A 17,789-nucleotide genomic window follows, 5' to 3' on the forward strand; every position below is an offset into this window, starting at 1 on the left:
AGAAGATGATAGGTGTTAGGGTCAGCATCTTTAAGGAGTTTAATTAGATAAGCGAAGGGGCAATGAAGCGTATCAGACAATCTACAGCAAGATCAGTAACTAAAAACAAGTGCAAGTTTATAATAAATACAAGGCCATTCATGGGCCATTAATGAACACACTAGCTAGGAAACCATGCACCTTCCCCGAGCAAAGATGTAAGACACACCCAAATATGGAAAGTTCTTCATGCGAGCGAGCAAGCACGCATGTACCAGACTTGCCTTCTTTAATGCAGTGAATCACAGGGACCGTCCTTTGCAAACGCCCTTAGTAAATGCCAAAGACTTCATTGCTTGCTTGCACTGGAACGACATTTCCATATCTTAAGTTCCGATGTGTGTTTTTTTGGTGGAATACAAATTATATGAATTGATGAAGACAAAAGCGCCCAACTATTTTATATGGGCCATGAACGAATCTTAATTGGGCCGATCAACAATCGTTCTAACTTTTTTTTCCTTCTAAAAAACCCTCGATCCAACCCTAAAATTATCTGCAGCGATTTGAAGGTTAAACTGTGCAAGCAAACAAAACTCAAATTAAGTTTCACTTTACAAATTTCTGATCGAGTTTTCTTTGACCCTCAGGCTCGAAATGAAAATCTTCTGCAAGAGTCAGCACGATTCATGAAAGGCTTTCTTGTTTCCATCCTGTCATTATTGCAGCCATGCATACGGCCACATTATTGTCGCAGAGCCAGAGATTGCACGAAGAACTCAAAACTTCGATTCTGCATGTAAATTTAGTTTGATTCTTCGTCTTTGTCTATATTATAATCTTCCAATCTCCAACAGGAGCCTTACTTATGTGTGCAATTGACACAATAATTACTAAAATTGCTCGAACAAGCAGTCGATTGGCAATCTATATACCATCTGTATGATGTTCAAACAAGGAAAGCAAATTCAATTAAATCAATAAAACAGCGATCTTGGTGACAACGTTCTCCGTTGTGCCGCATATCTAGAGATAAGAGAAACCACTCAGGTTCTGACACGTGCCGAATAGGGACAACGGAGATCTGGAGAGAGAGGACAGCAGACCGTCAGGGCGCGGTAGATGCGATCCAGCCAAGATCCTGGGGCCCGCCGCTCTTTCAACGGGCCGAGTGGCGACAACAACGCGACAAACGTCCACGTGGCAATCCTGTGGGTTAGCATCGATCTAGGCCTCGATCGGGTCGCATGAAATTGATGCGAGTCCGGTTGACAATGTGATGTGCCCTCGTCAACAAAAATTGTGATTCAACAAAATGATAAATAATTTGTAATAAATTAAAGTAATTGTTTTACCAGCTGGCTCACACTTTCGATTCCTAGATTGCTTGTTGTTGCAGATGCCCAAGATCGGATCGGCTCACCGGCTCCTCTGCCACCTCCCACCGGCGCGCCTTTTAAAGCTTGCCGCACCCGTGAAAAGGTCGTCCACTTTCGAGCTCCTGGGCACTGGCTTTGGTCGGTCAATGTACCGCGTTGTCCCCCACCACGAGCTGGATCTCGTCAAATTGCTCGAGATGGTCCGTCCGATATGGATCCGACGACGAGGATTTATCTACAGACTAGAATGCCGTGCGAGTGGAAATTTCGCGGATAACTCCTTGTAGTTTGTACTATTACGGCGAGAGAAAATTGATGTTTGAATAGAAAATCATAATATTCCAGTCTTCCAGAAAGGTGTACAAAAATTAAAATTAAGAGGGTTTTTTTAGATATTTTAAGGCGACAGTGGGATTTTATGCGTGTTCTTGAATTTTAATTAATTATTTTTTTCATTTTGGGTCGCTCTCGTCGTCTTCCTTCGCTCCTCATCTCTGACTCGTGATCCATAGAAGCCTGCCCAAGTCTTTTTCTTCTCTCCGTTGTTGACTTTGGAGAGATTTTAGGGCCTTTTTCGAGTACTAATCTCGCCTGATTCAAGTCGTGGTCTCAAGAATCCAGTCGGCGGCTGGTGAGACATCAGTGCTGCATTTCTTGGCGAAGTTACCTCCCGATCCAGCTTGATTTGGGGTTCTCGTTTGGGATTTTACAATCTTCTCCTTTTTTCGCCGTCGCTGGTTTGGACTTCGACTTGCTGCTTCTTCCATTGCTCGGCATTGGAAAAGGGTTGAATTTTCTGGTCGATGCTGGTGTTTCTTTTGGGCTTCCATTTGACAATTTATAATATATCTTGGCTAAAAAAGCAGAGACATTGTTCACGTTAAAAGCAATCTTGGCTGCATGGCTCTTTCAGTTCAGCTAGCTTCAGGTATTTTGGGCAAATTGGTTGCTTTTAAGTTTACTATCCTTTTATGATCCACATGAATGTGCCAATGTTTGAAGACAACCTATACGTGAAATCGGGGTGCTTTGTTCATGGAAAAATCATATTATCTGCTGGTTGACTGCAATTTAGATATTTTGCTCTTAAAAATTTTGAAGATTTTTGTTTTCATATTAGAGATGATTAGGAGGAACAGATGATATTATAATCTCTGTCAATTATTGCTTGGCCCATATCCCTCTGCGGAGTAGTGGTTAGGAATATTGATATCACTTGAGATCGTTATATTGGAGATTGTTCATGAACTTGTTGTCCACGATGACTCTAAGACCTGTTCCGGTTATTCACCGCTTCATGGTTCTTCTTGAACTCCTTATGGTGTTGTTTGCGCACCAGAATGAGGGCCAATCACCAGGTGCAAATGATGCGAGTTCATTGAATACTCTTCTCCAAGATTATGCTTTCCGTGCTTTCGTTCGCCCCCACACCGGAGTTATCTATGATGGTACTGTGCCTTCCGACCTCACCGACATCAGGATTGCAGCAATAAGGCTTAGAAGTGGGAGTTTGCGGAGGAAAGGAATGAGCTATAACGAATTCAGCATCCCATTTGGTCTCAGTGTCCAGCCCTATGTTGTAAGGCTTGTATTGGTGTATCACAATCTGGGCAACTGGTCTTCTTTATACTACCCTCTTCCAGCTGGTTATACCTTCCTGACTCCAGTTATTGGACTCCTTGCTTACGATGCAACAAATTTGTCTGCCACAAACTTGCCGGAATTGCGCGTAGTGGTTTCGGAATCACCCATCTCCATTAATTTCACAAATGTCACTACCGTTTCAAATGGTGCAAGATGTGTGCGGTTTGGTTTGAATAGCTCTCTAGAATTTGAAAACTTGGTGTCGAGCAATACCTGTTCCACAGACCGCCTGGGCCACTTCTCCATTGTGATCAACTCTAGCGAGAGAGCTGGCAATAGAGACAGCAATTCTAAGGTTTGGAAGATTGTTGGCAGTGTCATTGGTGGTTTGATCGCTCTAGTTCTCTTCGCCCTAATTGTTTTCTGCTTAAGCCGGGTTAGAAAGAATAAGAAGGTGGCACAGATGGAGCAGCATGCAGATGCAGGAGTGTCACTGCAAACCTCAAGGGTCGGAAACACACAGATTCCTGTGGCTTCCGTAACTCGGACTCAGCCAGTCCTCGAGAACGAACTTGTTATGTAAGTGCTATTGTTTCTCAAGAAAAGAAGCTCCTTTGAGGTGGGAGCATCACTGAACATAGGAACAAGCTGAAGATTGTTCTCTTGCATTGGTCGAATTGAAAAGTTTACAACATGGGTTAAACTCGGCTGCTGCGTAGTACGTACACTGATTCTTTTTGGAAGTTGTTTGTGTTCGAATGAATGTCCTTTGTTGTGGTTTTCAGATGGTGTCTCTTGCAGGTCGATTATGTTTCTGTCATATTTTTGTTGGATATCATTCTTAGAAGAAACTTGTTAATAAATTTGAGATATCATTCATTTCTTGTTGCATGGCTCCATTTAAATCTTCCTCTCTGGATATAGAGTTGATCATGCTACTTGTTCTAATGGTCTGAATGATATGTTGATATACTGCTTTGTTTAATCCAAATCATGATAGTGTTCAGAAATGCAGAATTAATCAAATAATTGTTCCATCTGTTTAAGGTGTTTTTTTTTTCTTTTTTACTACTTACTAGTTGCAATTTTTAGCAGATTCTATGTTATCTTTTAAATATATTGAATATTCAGCAATTACTTGCTTATTTCTGTCATACTAAATATTATTCAGTTAGAATCGACCTAAAAACATGTGCAGATTGCATCTGATCTGAAAAAAGAAATCAACCAAAAAACAAGTGAAGATTTCATCTCATCTGATTTTCAGAGATGTGTGTTCTTTTAAAATGTCAGTAGTGACAAAAAACATTTGACCAATAGATCAATAGATATAATGTTATCCCAATATCTTATTTGATTAATTTTCATGTGCGTGGGAAGGTGGAGGAGCTGAGTGGAATATTAATTCCCTAGTCAACATCATGAAGTGGATGTGACTAGATTCTTCATCATTGATCACCCATTCTCAATGCGATCGTTCATCATTGATGCATTTAACTCGATGCTGCTGCCCAGCAAACACTAGCGGTGGCCATAATTTTCCAAATAATTATGCCCGATGATCTGAAGGCAATAAATAATATGAAAATAAATCGATTTTTTAAAGGCTAAATTACCGCGTTGTTTGCGTTCTACGTACACAGAGAAAGCTCTCCGAAGGTGGCACGCGGTGACACTCACCTCTCTTGCAAAACTCCACCTTGGGCTCCTGCTGAATCTGTTCAAAGTGTGCTGCAATCGGTGCGAAATTCCTTTAATTTGTGGTGGACGCGAGTCGAACGCTCGCTCCACAGATAACTTCATCTTCCCCATGCGACCAGCGGAGCCCCAGCTTGTGACAGCTAACCAATCCTTACTGTGGGTCCCATCAACTGAGAGTTGTCTCGTGGTTGTGTAATCTGACACTCCCCACCATGCCACGAAATCACACAGATTTAAGGTCATTTTCGAATTGCATCGTGCATCAACTCCTTTTCTGTAAAAATGGAATTTGTCATCCTAAGGTCTCGTCCCCACGATCATTTCTAAAGAGATAAATCGATAAATTATAATTAACTAAACCCTAAATGAACCCTAATTTATCAATGGATAAGAATAAATTTTATGGATAAAATATTTTTTTTCATTTTCTGGATAAAAATATTTTTCTTATATGAGATGTAGGCGAAACCACACGTCTGTCCCTGCCCATCTCAATGTGCCTTGCCGAATGCTTTTTTATTTTACTGCATCAGAGAATCCCATACTCCAATATCTACTGTTATGCAAAAAAAAAAAAAAAAAATCCGTCACTCTAACTGTCCGCATTATCTCAGTTTCATTGAGATTCAAATTTTTATTCTCTTCTACAATTCTGCTATGTTGGAATTAACTCAGTTATAAATTTAATTAAAAGAAAGATTTGCTGACGTTCTTTGATTACGAGTGATCCGTGGCAACATATGTATGATACTGGAAGGAACTAGCAGTCTACTGATGTAATATGCTCCTCAATTAATCCAAACTTTCTTAATTATAGGTATTCCAAACAGAAGGATTTGCAGGGTCTTTCATCATAATATTGTTTTTTTATCCTAAAATTGTTTTTTATTGCTCCATGGTCGATCTCATGTTCCTGCAGGTGCTTTAGCCCAAATCCATTCTCTTGTGAAAACAATACAAGCTCTCATTAATTAGCGCAACCATATCCTCGGCCATCGATTCCTCGAAGTCTCAGAAGATTTGCATCTCTCGATCATTTCAAAAATGTCTCCCCAAAGGCTACATTCTTTTTTCCAACCATGAACCATTAATGCGTGTAATTTTCTCCTCCTTTTCTGTCGTTTTATGATCGGGGTTTCTTGTTTCTTCTAGTCTGATGGAAGATATATGTATTCCTCTTTAATGATGTCTTCTAGTTTAATCGATATCTTAGCGAGATTCACATTGGAGATGAATGACTTACTGTTCGTTGGGGTTAGTTCAGAGTTCAGAATGACTGGATGATGAAATTTTGGGGGTTATTTATTGTTTATTCTCTTAGTCCGGCCTAGTGTTTGATCAATTATTTGCTTGCAGAGATGATACGAGTCTCAGGCATGCTTCCTAATTAATGTTTTGGCGAAAACAGCCACTTGCAGCATAGAAGTCCCAGTTCCATGTCTATTTCTACCCTAATTTCTAATGCCAGGGTGACTGATTACATGAATGGATGTTCCTTTCGAAGGAGGATAAACTCAGGGGACGATTGAGTCTGAGTTGCCTGCAAATGTCATTGATACAAGATTGAAATAGAAGAGTTGCTGAAACCAATTGTGAGTATTTCACTGTAACTTCAGCATTCCTTATCCATATTTATACACAAATGAGCATGTAAAAGAGACTCATCAAAATATCTTCGTTCGTAAAGCTTTGTCTCATTCATAACCATCGTATGATAAGATGAGTCACAGGATTTCTACAAGAGACGGCAGCTTCGGGAATTAGAAATGCTAAATTCTAGTTTAAGAGAAGACAACCCTCATCCAAATGGCAGTGTTTCTCCATTCAACAATGGAATGAAACGAGCAAAAATGGGACAGTAGATTTAGTTCGACTGCGACCTGTTTATGTTTATCTATCCACAGTGACAGTAGTCTTTCAAAAGAGAAAAGGTTGCATTGTTACTGAAGCAATTACTGCTGGTGTTGATGTCCAAGTTCATGAGTAAAGCTTAGCTAAATGTGTTGTAAACCGAGAACATTCATTTTCTCTTGTCGACTTTGATCGACTGATATGGTGTCTGGTTAACCAAGATGATCAGGAAATGAACATTGAGTGCTTTAATTTGTTTCAGAGAACATTCATCTGCCTATTTCCTCTTTCTGTTAAGTAGTATATATAACAGCATTACAAAGTAATGTTCATGACAATGGAGTTTATTTTCGCAAGGATGAATGCAGATTGCAGGCAGGATATGAAGGTGATACTTTGAGATGTTCGAAAGTTGAGTGTTGGTTTTGGTCTTGATCTCGACTATAACCTTCACGTGTGATGTAATCACAACCCTCCATCAGAAATTACGACCACCTGCAAAATATATATAATCTGCAGTTCCCGATGCAACTCCATTAAGTTAAGTGGGCTCAATAACGTAGCCACGTTGAAGCATGTTGCAGTAACCTCATTATGATCTCTAAAAGGGATTAAGAATCGACTTTTGCTAACAACCTTAGCTGTTTAGTGAATTTGTGCTGGTAGCACTATTAACTACCCCAATATTGGAGTTGACCACCTGTCCAAGGGCACAAGTAGGTGGATGCCAACTACTCGACCAACCATAATAACCAATCATGTGTGCATCTATTAATGAAGAGGTGCCACCCCTGCAGATTCTCATAAAGAAGGGGAATAGTAGCGATGTAGTAATATAATTAATAGGGTGGTTTTGCATCTCGATATGATTAATTCAGTGAACCAGAACAGCAATTTTCAAGATTATCTTTGTTCCCAACTCGTACATACAAAATGATGCTGTAGATTCTGTTTTTTGTTCGAGTTATCTAGACACTTTATTATACGCTGCTGTAGCTTCAGAGATCCATCTCTTGCTTACCCGCGTCGTTTCTGGAGCCCACCTTTTAGACGAATAACAGTTGAGTAGGGAAAATCATTGCCAGATGGACCACGCCACTCCAATGAGTGTGGTACCTGCTTTGCTTTATTATTATTATTATTATTATTATTATTATTATTATTATTATTTTATCTTACATTTACATTTTTCATCAGAGCAGTTTGGATTTCAGCTACAAAATATTTGACCTTAACTGAGGGTCCCTACTACTGTGCAGAGCAGTTTGGGATTTATAGTTCACATATTTTTTGCTACAAAATATTTGACTTAAATTTGCTAAATTTATCAAAAAAAATTCGTTTTAGGATAATAAACTATACTTGAGGGGTCTCTTTGAATATTTTTCCATCACTGTAATCGCGCACTAGGGTCCCTATCGGCATCGGCTCGGCGTTCTCCCTTCGTCTCGGGAGAGAGAGAGAGAGAGAGAGAGAGAGAGAGAGAGAGAGAGAGGGAGAGCCGACCGGGAGCAGCACCGACGGAAGAGCTTCGATGGAGTATGCAGCGGTTCGGGTTGCGGTCTTGGGAGATGAAGGAGAGGAACTCTGATTCCCTTTCCGTGTTTCGAGGGAGCCGTAAATGCGTGATCTTGAAGCAATGCCCTTGACTTCCTCGCACCCTGCTTCGGTTTCAGCTAATTATCTGTTTCTTAGTCGGATGCCGTGAGTTCTCCGGGGTTGGTCTTGGTCTGTTGGATGCGACGGAGGTTTTGGAGATCTGCGGACGAATTACTCGCAGAGCGCATTCGAGTTCCCGACGGATTTTAGATTCAAGTGGAGAAGTTCAATAGTTGGGTTCGATTGCAGATCTTGCCCTCCGGAGCTCGGAATTCTCCCAGTGAGTGATATCTAAGTCAGTGTTTGCCTTTGACTATTTTCACTTTACTAAAATCGACTTTGTCTTCCTCGTTTTCTGCAGAAGAACTTCTCGAAGTTTTTCACACATAATGATTGCTTAGAAAATAATTAATGAAAATAATGAGGCCACATGAAGTTGAATCGGATGAGATTTTAGATTATTTCCAGGTACTGTACTGAACTAAGCATCTAAGTTTTTCAAATATCCAAATCACACATGATTTTTTTTTCAATTTATCAAATCACGCACCGATTTTTCAAAATACTTCCCCTCTGCGACTTCTTTCTTTCGCCTTTTGCCAACCGATGACCGCTTGAACAGGCGATTGAGGCGGCCAAGGCAGCCTTGAAATCATGTCCGAGGCGGCCGCGTGGTTGAGCGGCCGCCTAGCAGCGATTTCGCAGCTACCTCAACGCCTGTTCGATGGCTGTTAATAGAACAGAGGGCGAAGGAAGACAGACAGATGGTGGAGGGCTGAGGGGTATTTTAGGAAAGTACTACATGAGTTGGTAATTAAAAAATAAGATGCATAATTTGGGTCTTTAGGAAACTTTTAGGTGTGTGGATTTAGTAAATTGCCGTTAATATTTTAAGTTTCTCAGTAGCTCTTAATTAAATATCTAATACTGGTTTGCTTAATTATCACTGTGTAGTAATTTGTTTAGTGCTTTAATTGGCGGGTCTACTATGAGCCAGGCTGGCTATGTAATACCCACCATTAATTAGTACAGTGGTGCTTCCTTCTCCATAGCTCTCTGTTTTGCTCCTCGTTTGGTGAAGGGTTAAAGCATAGAAAGAGTTGAGAGGAATGTGCTTCTGCGTTTGCTTTGATGAGGACCTTAAAAGTACAAAGCTTTTTTTCCCTTCTTTTGGTCAGTATCTCTTTTTTGTAATGTTCATTTCAGTGTAATTGAATTTCTTTTTTCTCGTGAACATTGAGTAGACTTCTGCTAGAGATTTCGTTCTTTCCTCTTGTCGTCGCAGGCATTAAATTTATGACTTTGAAAATGGTGTTTTACTGACATCCTTCAGAAATGATGGAACTTCGTAGCTGGAAATCTCATGATCTTACACTGAAAATGATGTTATGGAATGAAAAAGAGATGAACATTAATTTATAAGGGCATTGAGAGATGGCTGACACCTGTTGTAATCCCCTTAGCAGGGACAAGGATGCAACTGGTTTTTTCATCATTAAATTCCTTGCAGAAAGAACAAATGCTTTCCAGAAAATAGATACAATTTATGCAAGTAATTATCATGTTGAATGCTGTTAATATTACAAAGATTCTTTGTCGTGTTCATGTTGACTTGCTAGTCATATATTAATCTTTTCAGTACAATTGCAGTTAAGAAGGGTAGTTACTTCTAACTTTTGGTCAGAATTTTTGTTGTCTTCCTTCTACTTTCCTTCGAGCAATGTTTGGTGAAATAAGCAATTAGTAAATATCTTTAGTTTTGTGCTACTTATTTCAAGTGCATGGTTCTCATTTCATTTTTTTTCCTCCTCTTCAATACAGGACAGAAGAACCCCTTAAACTTGACTTCTCAGATAACTTGTGGGATGTTATAATTTGGCCTTTCCTTAACCTAGTACTTTTATGATGGAGCAGCTTATGATTTTTATATCAGTTTCTTTAACTTTACTTGTATTGTCCCTATCACTTGCCATTGCTGACTTAAGGTCAGATGAGCAAGCACTTCTAGCATTCGCTAATTCCGTCCCTCATGGCCGCAATCTAAATTGGACTTCTCAGAATCCAATTTGTTCCTCTTGGGTCGGAGTAACATGCACACCTGATAATACTCGTGTGCGTAGTCTCCGGCTGCCAGCCATTGGGCTTTTTGGCACCATCCCCCCTGATACTCTTGGTAGACTTGATGCCCTTGAAGTCTTAAGTCTTCGTTCTAACCACCTTATTGTAACTCTCCCTCCTGATGTTCCATCAATTCCTTCTTTGCATTCTTTGTTCCTTCAACACAACAATTTGTCTGGATTTATACCTTCTTCACTATCTTCCAACCTAACATTTCTTGATCTTTCTTATAATTCCTTCGTAGGAGAAATTCCACTGACTATCCAGAACCTTACTCAGCTTAATGCATTGTTTCTTGAGAACAACTCGCTATCTGGATCCATCCCGGACCTTCAGCTTCCCGGGCTTAAACATCTGAATCTGAGTAATAACAACCTTAGTGGCCCCATACCACTATCCCTTCAAAGGTTCCCGGCTGAGTCTTTTCTGGGAAATATTTTACTTTGTGGATCTCCTCTAGCACCCTGCTCTGGAGTTTCTCCTCCAGTATCCCCTGCAAGACCAAAAAGAAGCTTTTGGAAAAGACTGAGCACAGGTGCCATTATTGGAATTGCTGGTGGTGGAGCAATGCTTCTGCTTCTACTCGTCATTGTAGTCTTCTTATGCTTCTTCAGGAGGAAACGTGGGGAAAGTAACAGAGAATCTAAAGGAAAGGGAACTCATGGTTCAAGGAATGAAAAACCTGAGGAGTACAGCAATAGTGTCCAAGAGGCAGAGAAGAACAAGTTGAGTTTTTTTGGGGGATGTACGTACAATTTTGACTTGGAAGATCTATTAAGAGCTTCTGCTGAAGTCCTTGGCAAAGGAAATCATGGGACCACATATAAAGCTGTTCTAGAAGATGGTACAACTGTTGTTGTGAAGAGGTTGAAGGAAGTAATCATCGGAAAGAGAGAGTTTGAACAACAAATGGAAATGATAGAAAGAGTCAAGCCTCACCCTAATGTAGTTCCCCTTCGAGCTTATTATTACTCCAAAGATGAGAAGCTTCTCATTTATGATTATGTTCCTTATGGCAACTTCTCCTCCTTGTTACATGGTATGTTTCTCAAATTCCTGTCTCTACACTCGTAATTCCTGTTGATTCAATAAAACCACTGGAAACATGGTATTCAAGAATAAATATTGTTTCAAATATGCATAATTAATGAAATAGGCAATGATGTCTTGGATGAAAATATTAAAAGTTTTACTTTATTTTCTGAGTCCTCATCTAGAGAATTAGTTTCCCATGATGTGAAGCTGCTAAGTATCATATTATTTATGATCTCTGATTAAGCTAATTAATTAGTCTTATATTATTCATTATAAGTAGCTGCAGAGTCGATTGATCTACAGGTGCAGTTTTCTGTGATAGTTGAAGGCGTGCTGTGACATACATTGAATAAGCAATTTGTCTATAGTATATTAACCAATACCTCCAATGTAGGTAGATAATAAATAAGGGAAATGAGAAAATGAGAGGAGAAAGGTAAAAGATGATACAAACATGAATAAGGACAATCAATAGATTAGTTAAATAAGTTGTTGGAGGTCGTTTGGATGATTGAGGTCGTTTAATCTCTTTGATTTGCGAAGTATAGTTTTTTAGAGGGAACTAATTTTTCATTTGATAAGCAGGAAGTAAGGGTGCTGGAAAAACTCCGTTAGACTGGGATTCCAGGGTAAAGATTTCTCTTGGAGCTGCACGTGGCATATCACATATTCATGCCGAAGGTGGTGGAAAGTTCATCCATGGAGACATCAAATCCAACAACATACTTCTGACCCACGAACTCGATGCCTGTGTAGCTGATTATGGACTTGCCCCATTCATGCACGCATCAGTAACCCAATCCAGAGCTGTCCTGGGCTACCGAGCACCCGAAGTAGTCGAATCGAAGAAGTACTCTCAGAAGTCTGATGTCTACAGCTTGGGTGTGTTGTTACTGGAGATGCTCACTGGAAAAGCTCCAGTTCCATCTCCCGGACGCGATGATGTTGTCGATCTGCCGAAATGGGTCCAATCCGTGGTTCGAGAAGAGTGGACTGCTGAAGTGTTTGACGTGGATTTGATTAGGCATCAGAACATTGAGGAAGAGATGGTTCAGATGCTTCAAATTGCCATGGCTTGTGTTTCCAAGGTTCCAGATCAGCGACCTAAAATGGAGGAAGTGATCAGAATGATCGAGGGCATCCGTAACTCTGACTCAGAGAATCGACCATCCTCAGAGAAGCTGAAAGACGACAACAATGGCCAAACACCACGAGCAGAGATGGAAACACAAGGTAACCCATTTAGACAATAGGTATTTAATTAGTTCTGTAAGCTTGTTCTGAAGTGTTGTACTGTTTAGGCATAAATGTGGTTAGGAAACCTATTGATTTCTGAATTGTTGTACCTAAAATCATTGTTTTCTTAGCAACTCTATTTATCATTTTCATTGCTACTTTTGACAATGTATTCCACCTTTGCTGAGGTTGCTCGTGCCCAAAAGCACAGCGACGACGATCCTATGAATATTAATATACGATGGTCAAGTTTACCACTAAATATAAAAGTATTTATTTAAAATTCGCAAGGAGCACCAGACATTCCATTAGGATTAATTTAAGTGCAGGGTGGTTAATTATCTGATTAGTTATGATTAATTCAAAATATTCAGGTCGCGTGTTACATAACTTCAACCGACAACCAAATGCCTCCGACACAAAGACAATGACTTGTGGAAGGTAAAATGATGGTGACTATATAGTTAATTAGAGAATACGGATTACAACTAATTAAACACTCATCCCACAAGAAGTTGCAGCACTAATTGTTCTTATTTAATATTATTCCTATATATATATATATTCGTGATCAGTATTCGTTTCTCTACTCTTTCTTCCTTGTTTTGCGTCGCTATTGCTGTAGCTATCGTTGTCGATTCTTTCTTATCGTATCTAACAGTGACCACATTAAAAATCAAACTACAAAGGTGGATCGACTGCATTATTTCAGCCAAGCAGACAAAGGTTTGGGGTCTCTTTCCAGTTAATTTCCCCAATGGAATTGACTTCCACTAATTGGATCGGAGTACTTTCATTTGCAGGGTGTCTCATTAACAGGAATAGCTGGTCATGCAAAGATCGTAATACGATGGATGTGTGCACCATCACTTGGCTGCCACAACAACTTCAATTCCAATTTAATCGATAGATTTAATTAATTACTTCCTAGCTCCAAAATTCTAGACCACAAGAAGAACTCATGTAAAGTTGGCGATAAAAGAGGATGCTACATATATAATTAATTAAGTTGGTCCAAAGGAGATCGACTTTAATCTAGAGTTGCAGAAGACTTTAATCTAGAGTTGCTTTAGGAATCGAACCTAATCTAAAGCTCTACATATATATATATATATATATATACAGGGGACAAAACCAGCTTTGAACGTTCGAGGGGGATGAGATTCATCATCAGGACGTTTCTGTCTTACTTTTGCTTTAGAAAAGAAGCTTCTTTATAAATCATGTCAAGTAGAAAAACTGTGATAAAGCAGATCGATTCTGTACAATCATCAAAGAAAATAATTAATATTAATGTTATGAGATTATTGTCACTGTTCTCAGTTTGCACGCCACTAAACTCTGATAAAGTAGATAATTCAGGGAAAATGCACATGGGAAGCTCAACTAGCTAGATGGGATATATTAGAGATCATATAAAAAATGTCATGTGAAATAATAGTGCATATGATCTCTACATGGGAGCTCAGTTTACTCACTGCTATGGGAGCTCAACAGTCAACGTCCGACCGAATCCATGGATTGACCCTACAAAAGATTTTATTAGAATTATTTCAAAAGAAATTTATTATTCATTACTTTTAATTAGTTGAGCCCATTTAACAGATTTCCTTGCCTGCCAATTACCCAACCTCAGTCTGAGCAGAGCAGTATGAACGAGTTCAATCTGAACCTTCTTACATGCATGACACCTTCAACGTGAACCTACCCATGGAATTTAATGATGAAAAAAAAAGTATACATAAAATAAATATATATATAAATGAGCCAGTTAAATCAAGGAATTCCCAAGTTTATTTATGACGCCGGCGCCAAGAACGTCACGCCTGATTGCATCGTCGCGTTTGTCGTCTTGCATGCGTCTTGATTAATTAACGTCGATTCCTCCTTTTTCGAGCGTGATGACTCATCATCTGTCCACATTCCACGGCCGCACTCCTTTTTTAAGCAGATCAATCGAATTCTAAGCCAGCAACTTCTCGATATAATTAAGATCTCGAAGGAATAAAGAACTCCTGGCCACCAAAATCGAATAGATCAATGGAGAGTGTGAAATCTAATGGCACTGAGCAAGTAGTGAAGTCGTCGCTGTCGTCATCACTGTCACCGCCGTGGCAGAGCAACCTGCAGCAGGCGGCAATGGAGGAGTTGAACAAAGGCCAGAAGCAGGCGGAGCGGCTGCTGCTTCTTCTTAAGGGCGTGCTGTCGTCGCCGGAGAGCCGCCCTGCGGCGGAGCTGCTGGTGGACGTCGGCGCCGCCTTCACCAAAGCTCTGTTTTTCTTGGAACTAAAGAAGGAAGAATCCGAATCCGATAAACCACCAATTCACTCTGAAGGGATGAGTAGCAGCCATGAACAGATCAAGAGGAAGTTCCAAACTTCGAGGAGAAGCAGCTGCAGAAGAAGGTAAATTTATGCATAAAAATATGTTTTTTAAAAAAAAACTTTTCCAAATCATATTTGTACCTCTTTTCCAAACTTCTTGGGATAATTAAAGAAATATGTTCTTTAAATTAAACATGTGCGTGCATACGCTCATATGTCCAAATTAATTTGCAGAGCACATCCATACTCATGCACGACAATATTCTCCCCTAAGATTGAAGATGGCTATGGATGGCGCAAATATGGCCAGAAGGGAATCTACAGATCCAAGCATCCAAGGCCAATCTTCATATATGTCTATATATATTTCTCCACGAATTCTATTTGATCAGTGTTATTCGTTTATGTAACTGCAGGAGCTACTACAGATGCATCTACAAGCATGACAGAGGCTGCCCAGTCACAAGACAAGTGCAGAGGACAGAAGAGGACGACTCCATCTTCGCAATCACCTACGTGGGACTGCACACCTGTATACAGGACGATCATACTGCAGCGACCAAGCACTCGCTCGCTCTCGAATCGAATATGAACAATAACGATAATGCTTCAGATGATGATCGAAAGGAATTAGCAGCTCCTCCATCGGCGCCGACGAAGCGAGATTGTGAGGAAGAGGTGATAAGAAATGAGTCGACTGCAGGGAGTTGTTCTTCCTCAGAGATCAATTCCGTGTTCTCCGGCTTGGCTCCATTGATCGCTGAAGATTGGCAGCTCTACTAATTCAGTCTTTGGAATGGGGATTGACGAGTTACTGAAGGAACTATCTTACTGTAAATTTGCAGTGTTGTAGTGCATGGTAGTAGTGTATGTGTGCAGTGTTTTCAAAAACCTCAAAGTACTGGTGATCGATTGTATATATAGAGTAAGTACTGAACAATAAGTGTAGCAGTGGATGAAATCATCTATATATACGTAATGGTTTGTGGATTTTGTAAATTGTAGCTAGCATTTTAAGTTGTAAAATCCAGTCTTGTTATTTATTTCTGACATCACTGCTGTGTGTTTTGGCAATTGGGAGTCGTTTCACGTTTCATTTTAACTGGATTAATATCCTCTGAATCTGTTTGATATCATAGATCAAAAAGTTCGATGATTACAGCTAGATGTGGACAATTAACCTAGCTACAGGTTAAGAATTCAAGCTTCTCATCCTAGATCATGTTGTTTGCTCGATATGTAGTTGATCTTTGCTTAATTTCCTAGAGATCAGGCAACTGATCATCAACAAGCTAGTATTTTGCTGTTACTTCTGATCATTCTCTCTTTGTGCTCGTCGTATTAATTATTATACTGCTGATATAGTTATAAGTAGCATAAAATGAGATCATAATAGTGATTAATGCTAGCTGCTTAAGAAATTAAAATCTTTAATTTATCTTGCTGATAAGTTGAAGTTCATTAATCTAAAAGAGAGGAGTGTCTACAATACTTGAAATCGAAGAAATAGAGAGAGAATTATATCCTCTCTCTTTTTTAACGAAATGGTGTCACAGGTTGTTTCTTTGCAATTAGATCTAATTGAAGATAAGAAAATTTAATTATTAGAATAAGTTCAATGTCGAAGAAAGATGGGAGAGGAAATAAGTATTTTAAAGGATATAGATAAAGAAGAGGTCATGAATAAGAAGGATAATTGATGATGAATTGTTGAAGAAAGACAATAATTGCACTGGTAGAGTTCGATGCGTTGGAGCGTAGAGAGTTCATTGTGCATTTACTTAATTAATTAGTGGGAAGAGATTGAAAGGGCCCAAAATGAAAGGGAAAGGAGAGTGAAGGGAAAGTTGCAGTGATTCTTTCTAACGCACATGAGGAAAACATGCTTATCGTTATTAATAAAATTAATGAACAAAATCTCTTGTCGTCGATCGAGCCACTGACACGTAGAAAAAAAAACAGAAGCTATTTATTTTTGTAAAATCCGAATACAATTTAAGTATATTTACATTTGATTTATAAACAATAATATAAATATTAAATAAATATTTCACGTGATCGTTGTAACGTACTTGACTAGTAAATTGGACTTTCTCAATTTGTGCGCTTGTTAGTGAATTTGGATTTTCTCCAACTCACTCCGACAAGAAAAATACTGCGATAGTTTGAAATATTCTATAAAATGTTTTTTAAAAAAAATTTGTCATGTCTTTTATCCTCACACAACTTATCTACCACTAGACTTAATCATATAATAATGCCAAATATCAATTCGAACACAAACATCAAAATCAAGCTCAAAAAATCATCTCATCACAAGGCAACATCTGGCCATGCTAATCATCATCTGGAATAGCCGACTCTAATCATGATGACTCTAATCACAAGGCAACGTAACGTAATTGACCCCCAAACACTCGCCTCTCCTTCCTTGCCTTAGCTTTCACCAAACTGACGTCTAAACTCTGCGTGCCACCGCCGGAAAACCTCATCTCCGGCCGCCGTTGGTCTCATAATCCCCCCCCCCCCCCCCCCCCCCTTTTTGACTGCAATTAATCGGATGATAAAATTAAAAAATAATCGTTTAATTCCGCTCCCACGTTTTCGTAATTTCTCGTATCGATCGATATTTGCCGTGTGAGAACTTTCTTCCATTTAATTTTTAGATCAATCGACCACATTTATTTCCTTGGCTAATAAATTTCCAATAAATAAAATAAAAATAAATAAATTCTCAAAGTATGTGCGCGTAGACGGAACAGAACAGAGGATATATACGCGACGTTGGCCAACAAAAGCCGCCACTTGAACCACCACCACAAGCAGTGCGGGCACCAGATCAAGCACAAAGGAAAATTCTCAGACACAATCACAGCGGAGAAGAAAACGGGCATCTCGATTCCTTATCCTCCTCCACTGATATATGATGATGATGATTGTTTCTTGTCCATAAATTCACAATTCCTTCTTATTGATCTTCCTA

At 39.4% G+C, this 17,789-nt stretch overlaps 3 protein-coding genes across 5 annotated transcripts; all 3 read left to right on the top strand.

The window, feature by feature from the left end:
- The first annotated feature begins 1,851 nt into the window (after positions 1–1,851).
- On the top strand, positions 1,852–3,828 carry LOC141838617 (uncharacterized). The gene has a single exon (XM_074726144.1). The coding sequence runs from the start codon at positions 2,602–2,604 to the stop codon at positions 3,523–3,525; it is 924 nt and encodes a 307-aa protein (XP_074582245.1). The 5' UTR covers positions 1,852–2,601; the 3' UTR covers positions 3,526–3,828.
- Positions 3,829–7,985: 4,157 nt separating this feature from the next.
- On the top strand, positions 7,986–12,616 carry LOC141838613 (putative inactive receptor kinase At5g58300). 3 transcript variants are annotated; one of them, XM_074726137.1, is made up of 5 exons: positions 7,986–8,373; positions 8,455–8,561; positions 9,048–9,266; positions 9,915–11,250; positions 11,832–12,616. In XM_074726137.1, exons 4-5 carry the CDS (start codon positions 9,996–9,998, stop codon positions 12,497–12,499), a joined length of 1,923 nt encoding a protein of 640 aa, XP_074582238.1. In that variant the 5' UTR covers positions 7,986–8,373; positions 8,455–8,561; positions 9,048–9,266; positions 9,915–9,995; the 3' UTR covers positions 12,500–12,616. The 3 variants fall into 3 exon arrangements, with proteins under 3 accessions (XP_074582238.1, XP_074582239.1, XP_074582240.1); XM_074726138.1 differs by having other exon boundaries at positions 9,175–9,266; XM_074726139.1 differs by lacking the exon at positions 9,048–9,266.
- Positions 12,617–14,507: 1,891 nt separating this feature from the next.
- Positions 14,508–15,810, top strand: LOC141838618 (putative WRKY transcription factor 67). Its single transcript, XM_074726145.1, has 3 exons — positions 14,508–14,887; positions 15,041–15,145; positions 15,223–15,810. Exons 1-3 carry the CDS (start codon positions 14,523–14,525, stop codon positions 15,587–15,589), a joined length of 837 nt encoding a protein of 278 aa, XP_074582246.1. The 5' UTR covers positions 14,508–14,522; the 3' UTR covers positions 15,590–15,810.
- Positions 15,811–17,789: the final 1,979 nt, after the last annotated feature.

Source organism: Curcuma longa, chromosome 11 (assembly GCF_044706935.1).
Source record: "Curcuma longa cultivar G26 ecotype Majalengka, Jawa Barat chromosome 11, ITB_CL_G26_1.1, whole genome shotgun sequence".
NCBI lineage: Eukaryota > Viridiplantae > Streptophyta > Magnoliopsida > Zingiberales > Zingiberaceae > Curcuma > Curcuma longa.

Coding starts and splice junctions, on each gene's coding strand:
- LOC141838613 (XM_074726137.1), top strand. CDS start 9,996: ATGATGGAGCAGCTTATGATTTTTATATCAGTTTCTTTAACTTTACTT. Junction 11,251..11,831: donor CTTCTCCTCCTTGTTACATG/GTATGTTTCTCA, acceptor TTTGATAAGCAG/GAAGTAAGGGTGCTGGAAAA.
- LOC141838617 (XM_074726144.1), top strand. CDS start 2,602: ATGAACTTGTTGTCCACGATGACTCTAAGACCTGTTCCGGTTATTCAC.
- LOC141838618 (XM_074726145.1), top strand. CDS start 14,523: ATGGAGAGTGTGAAATCTAATGGCACTGAGCAAGTAGTGAAGTCGTCG. Junction 14,888..15,040: donor AGAAGCAGCTGCAGAAGAAG/GTAAATTTATGC, acceptor ATTAATTTGCAG/AGCACATCCATACTCATGCA. Junction 15,146..15,222: donor TACAGATCCAAGCATCCAAG/GCCAATCTTCAT, acceptor ATGTAACTGCAG/GAGCTACTACAGATGCATCT.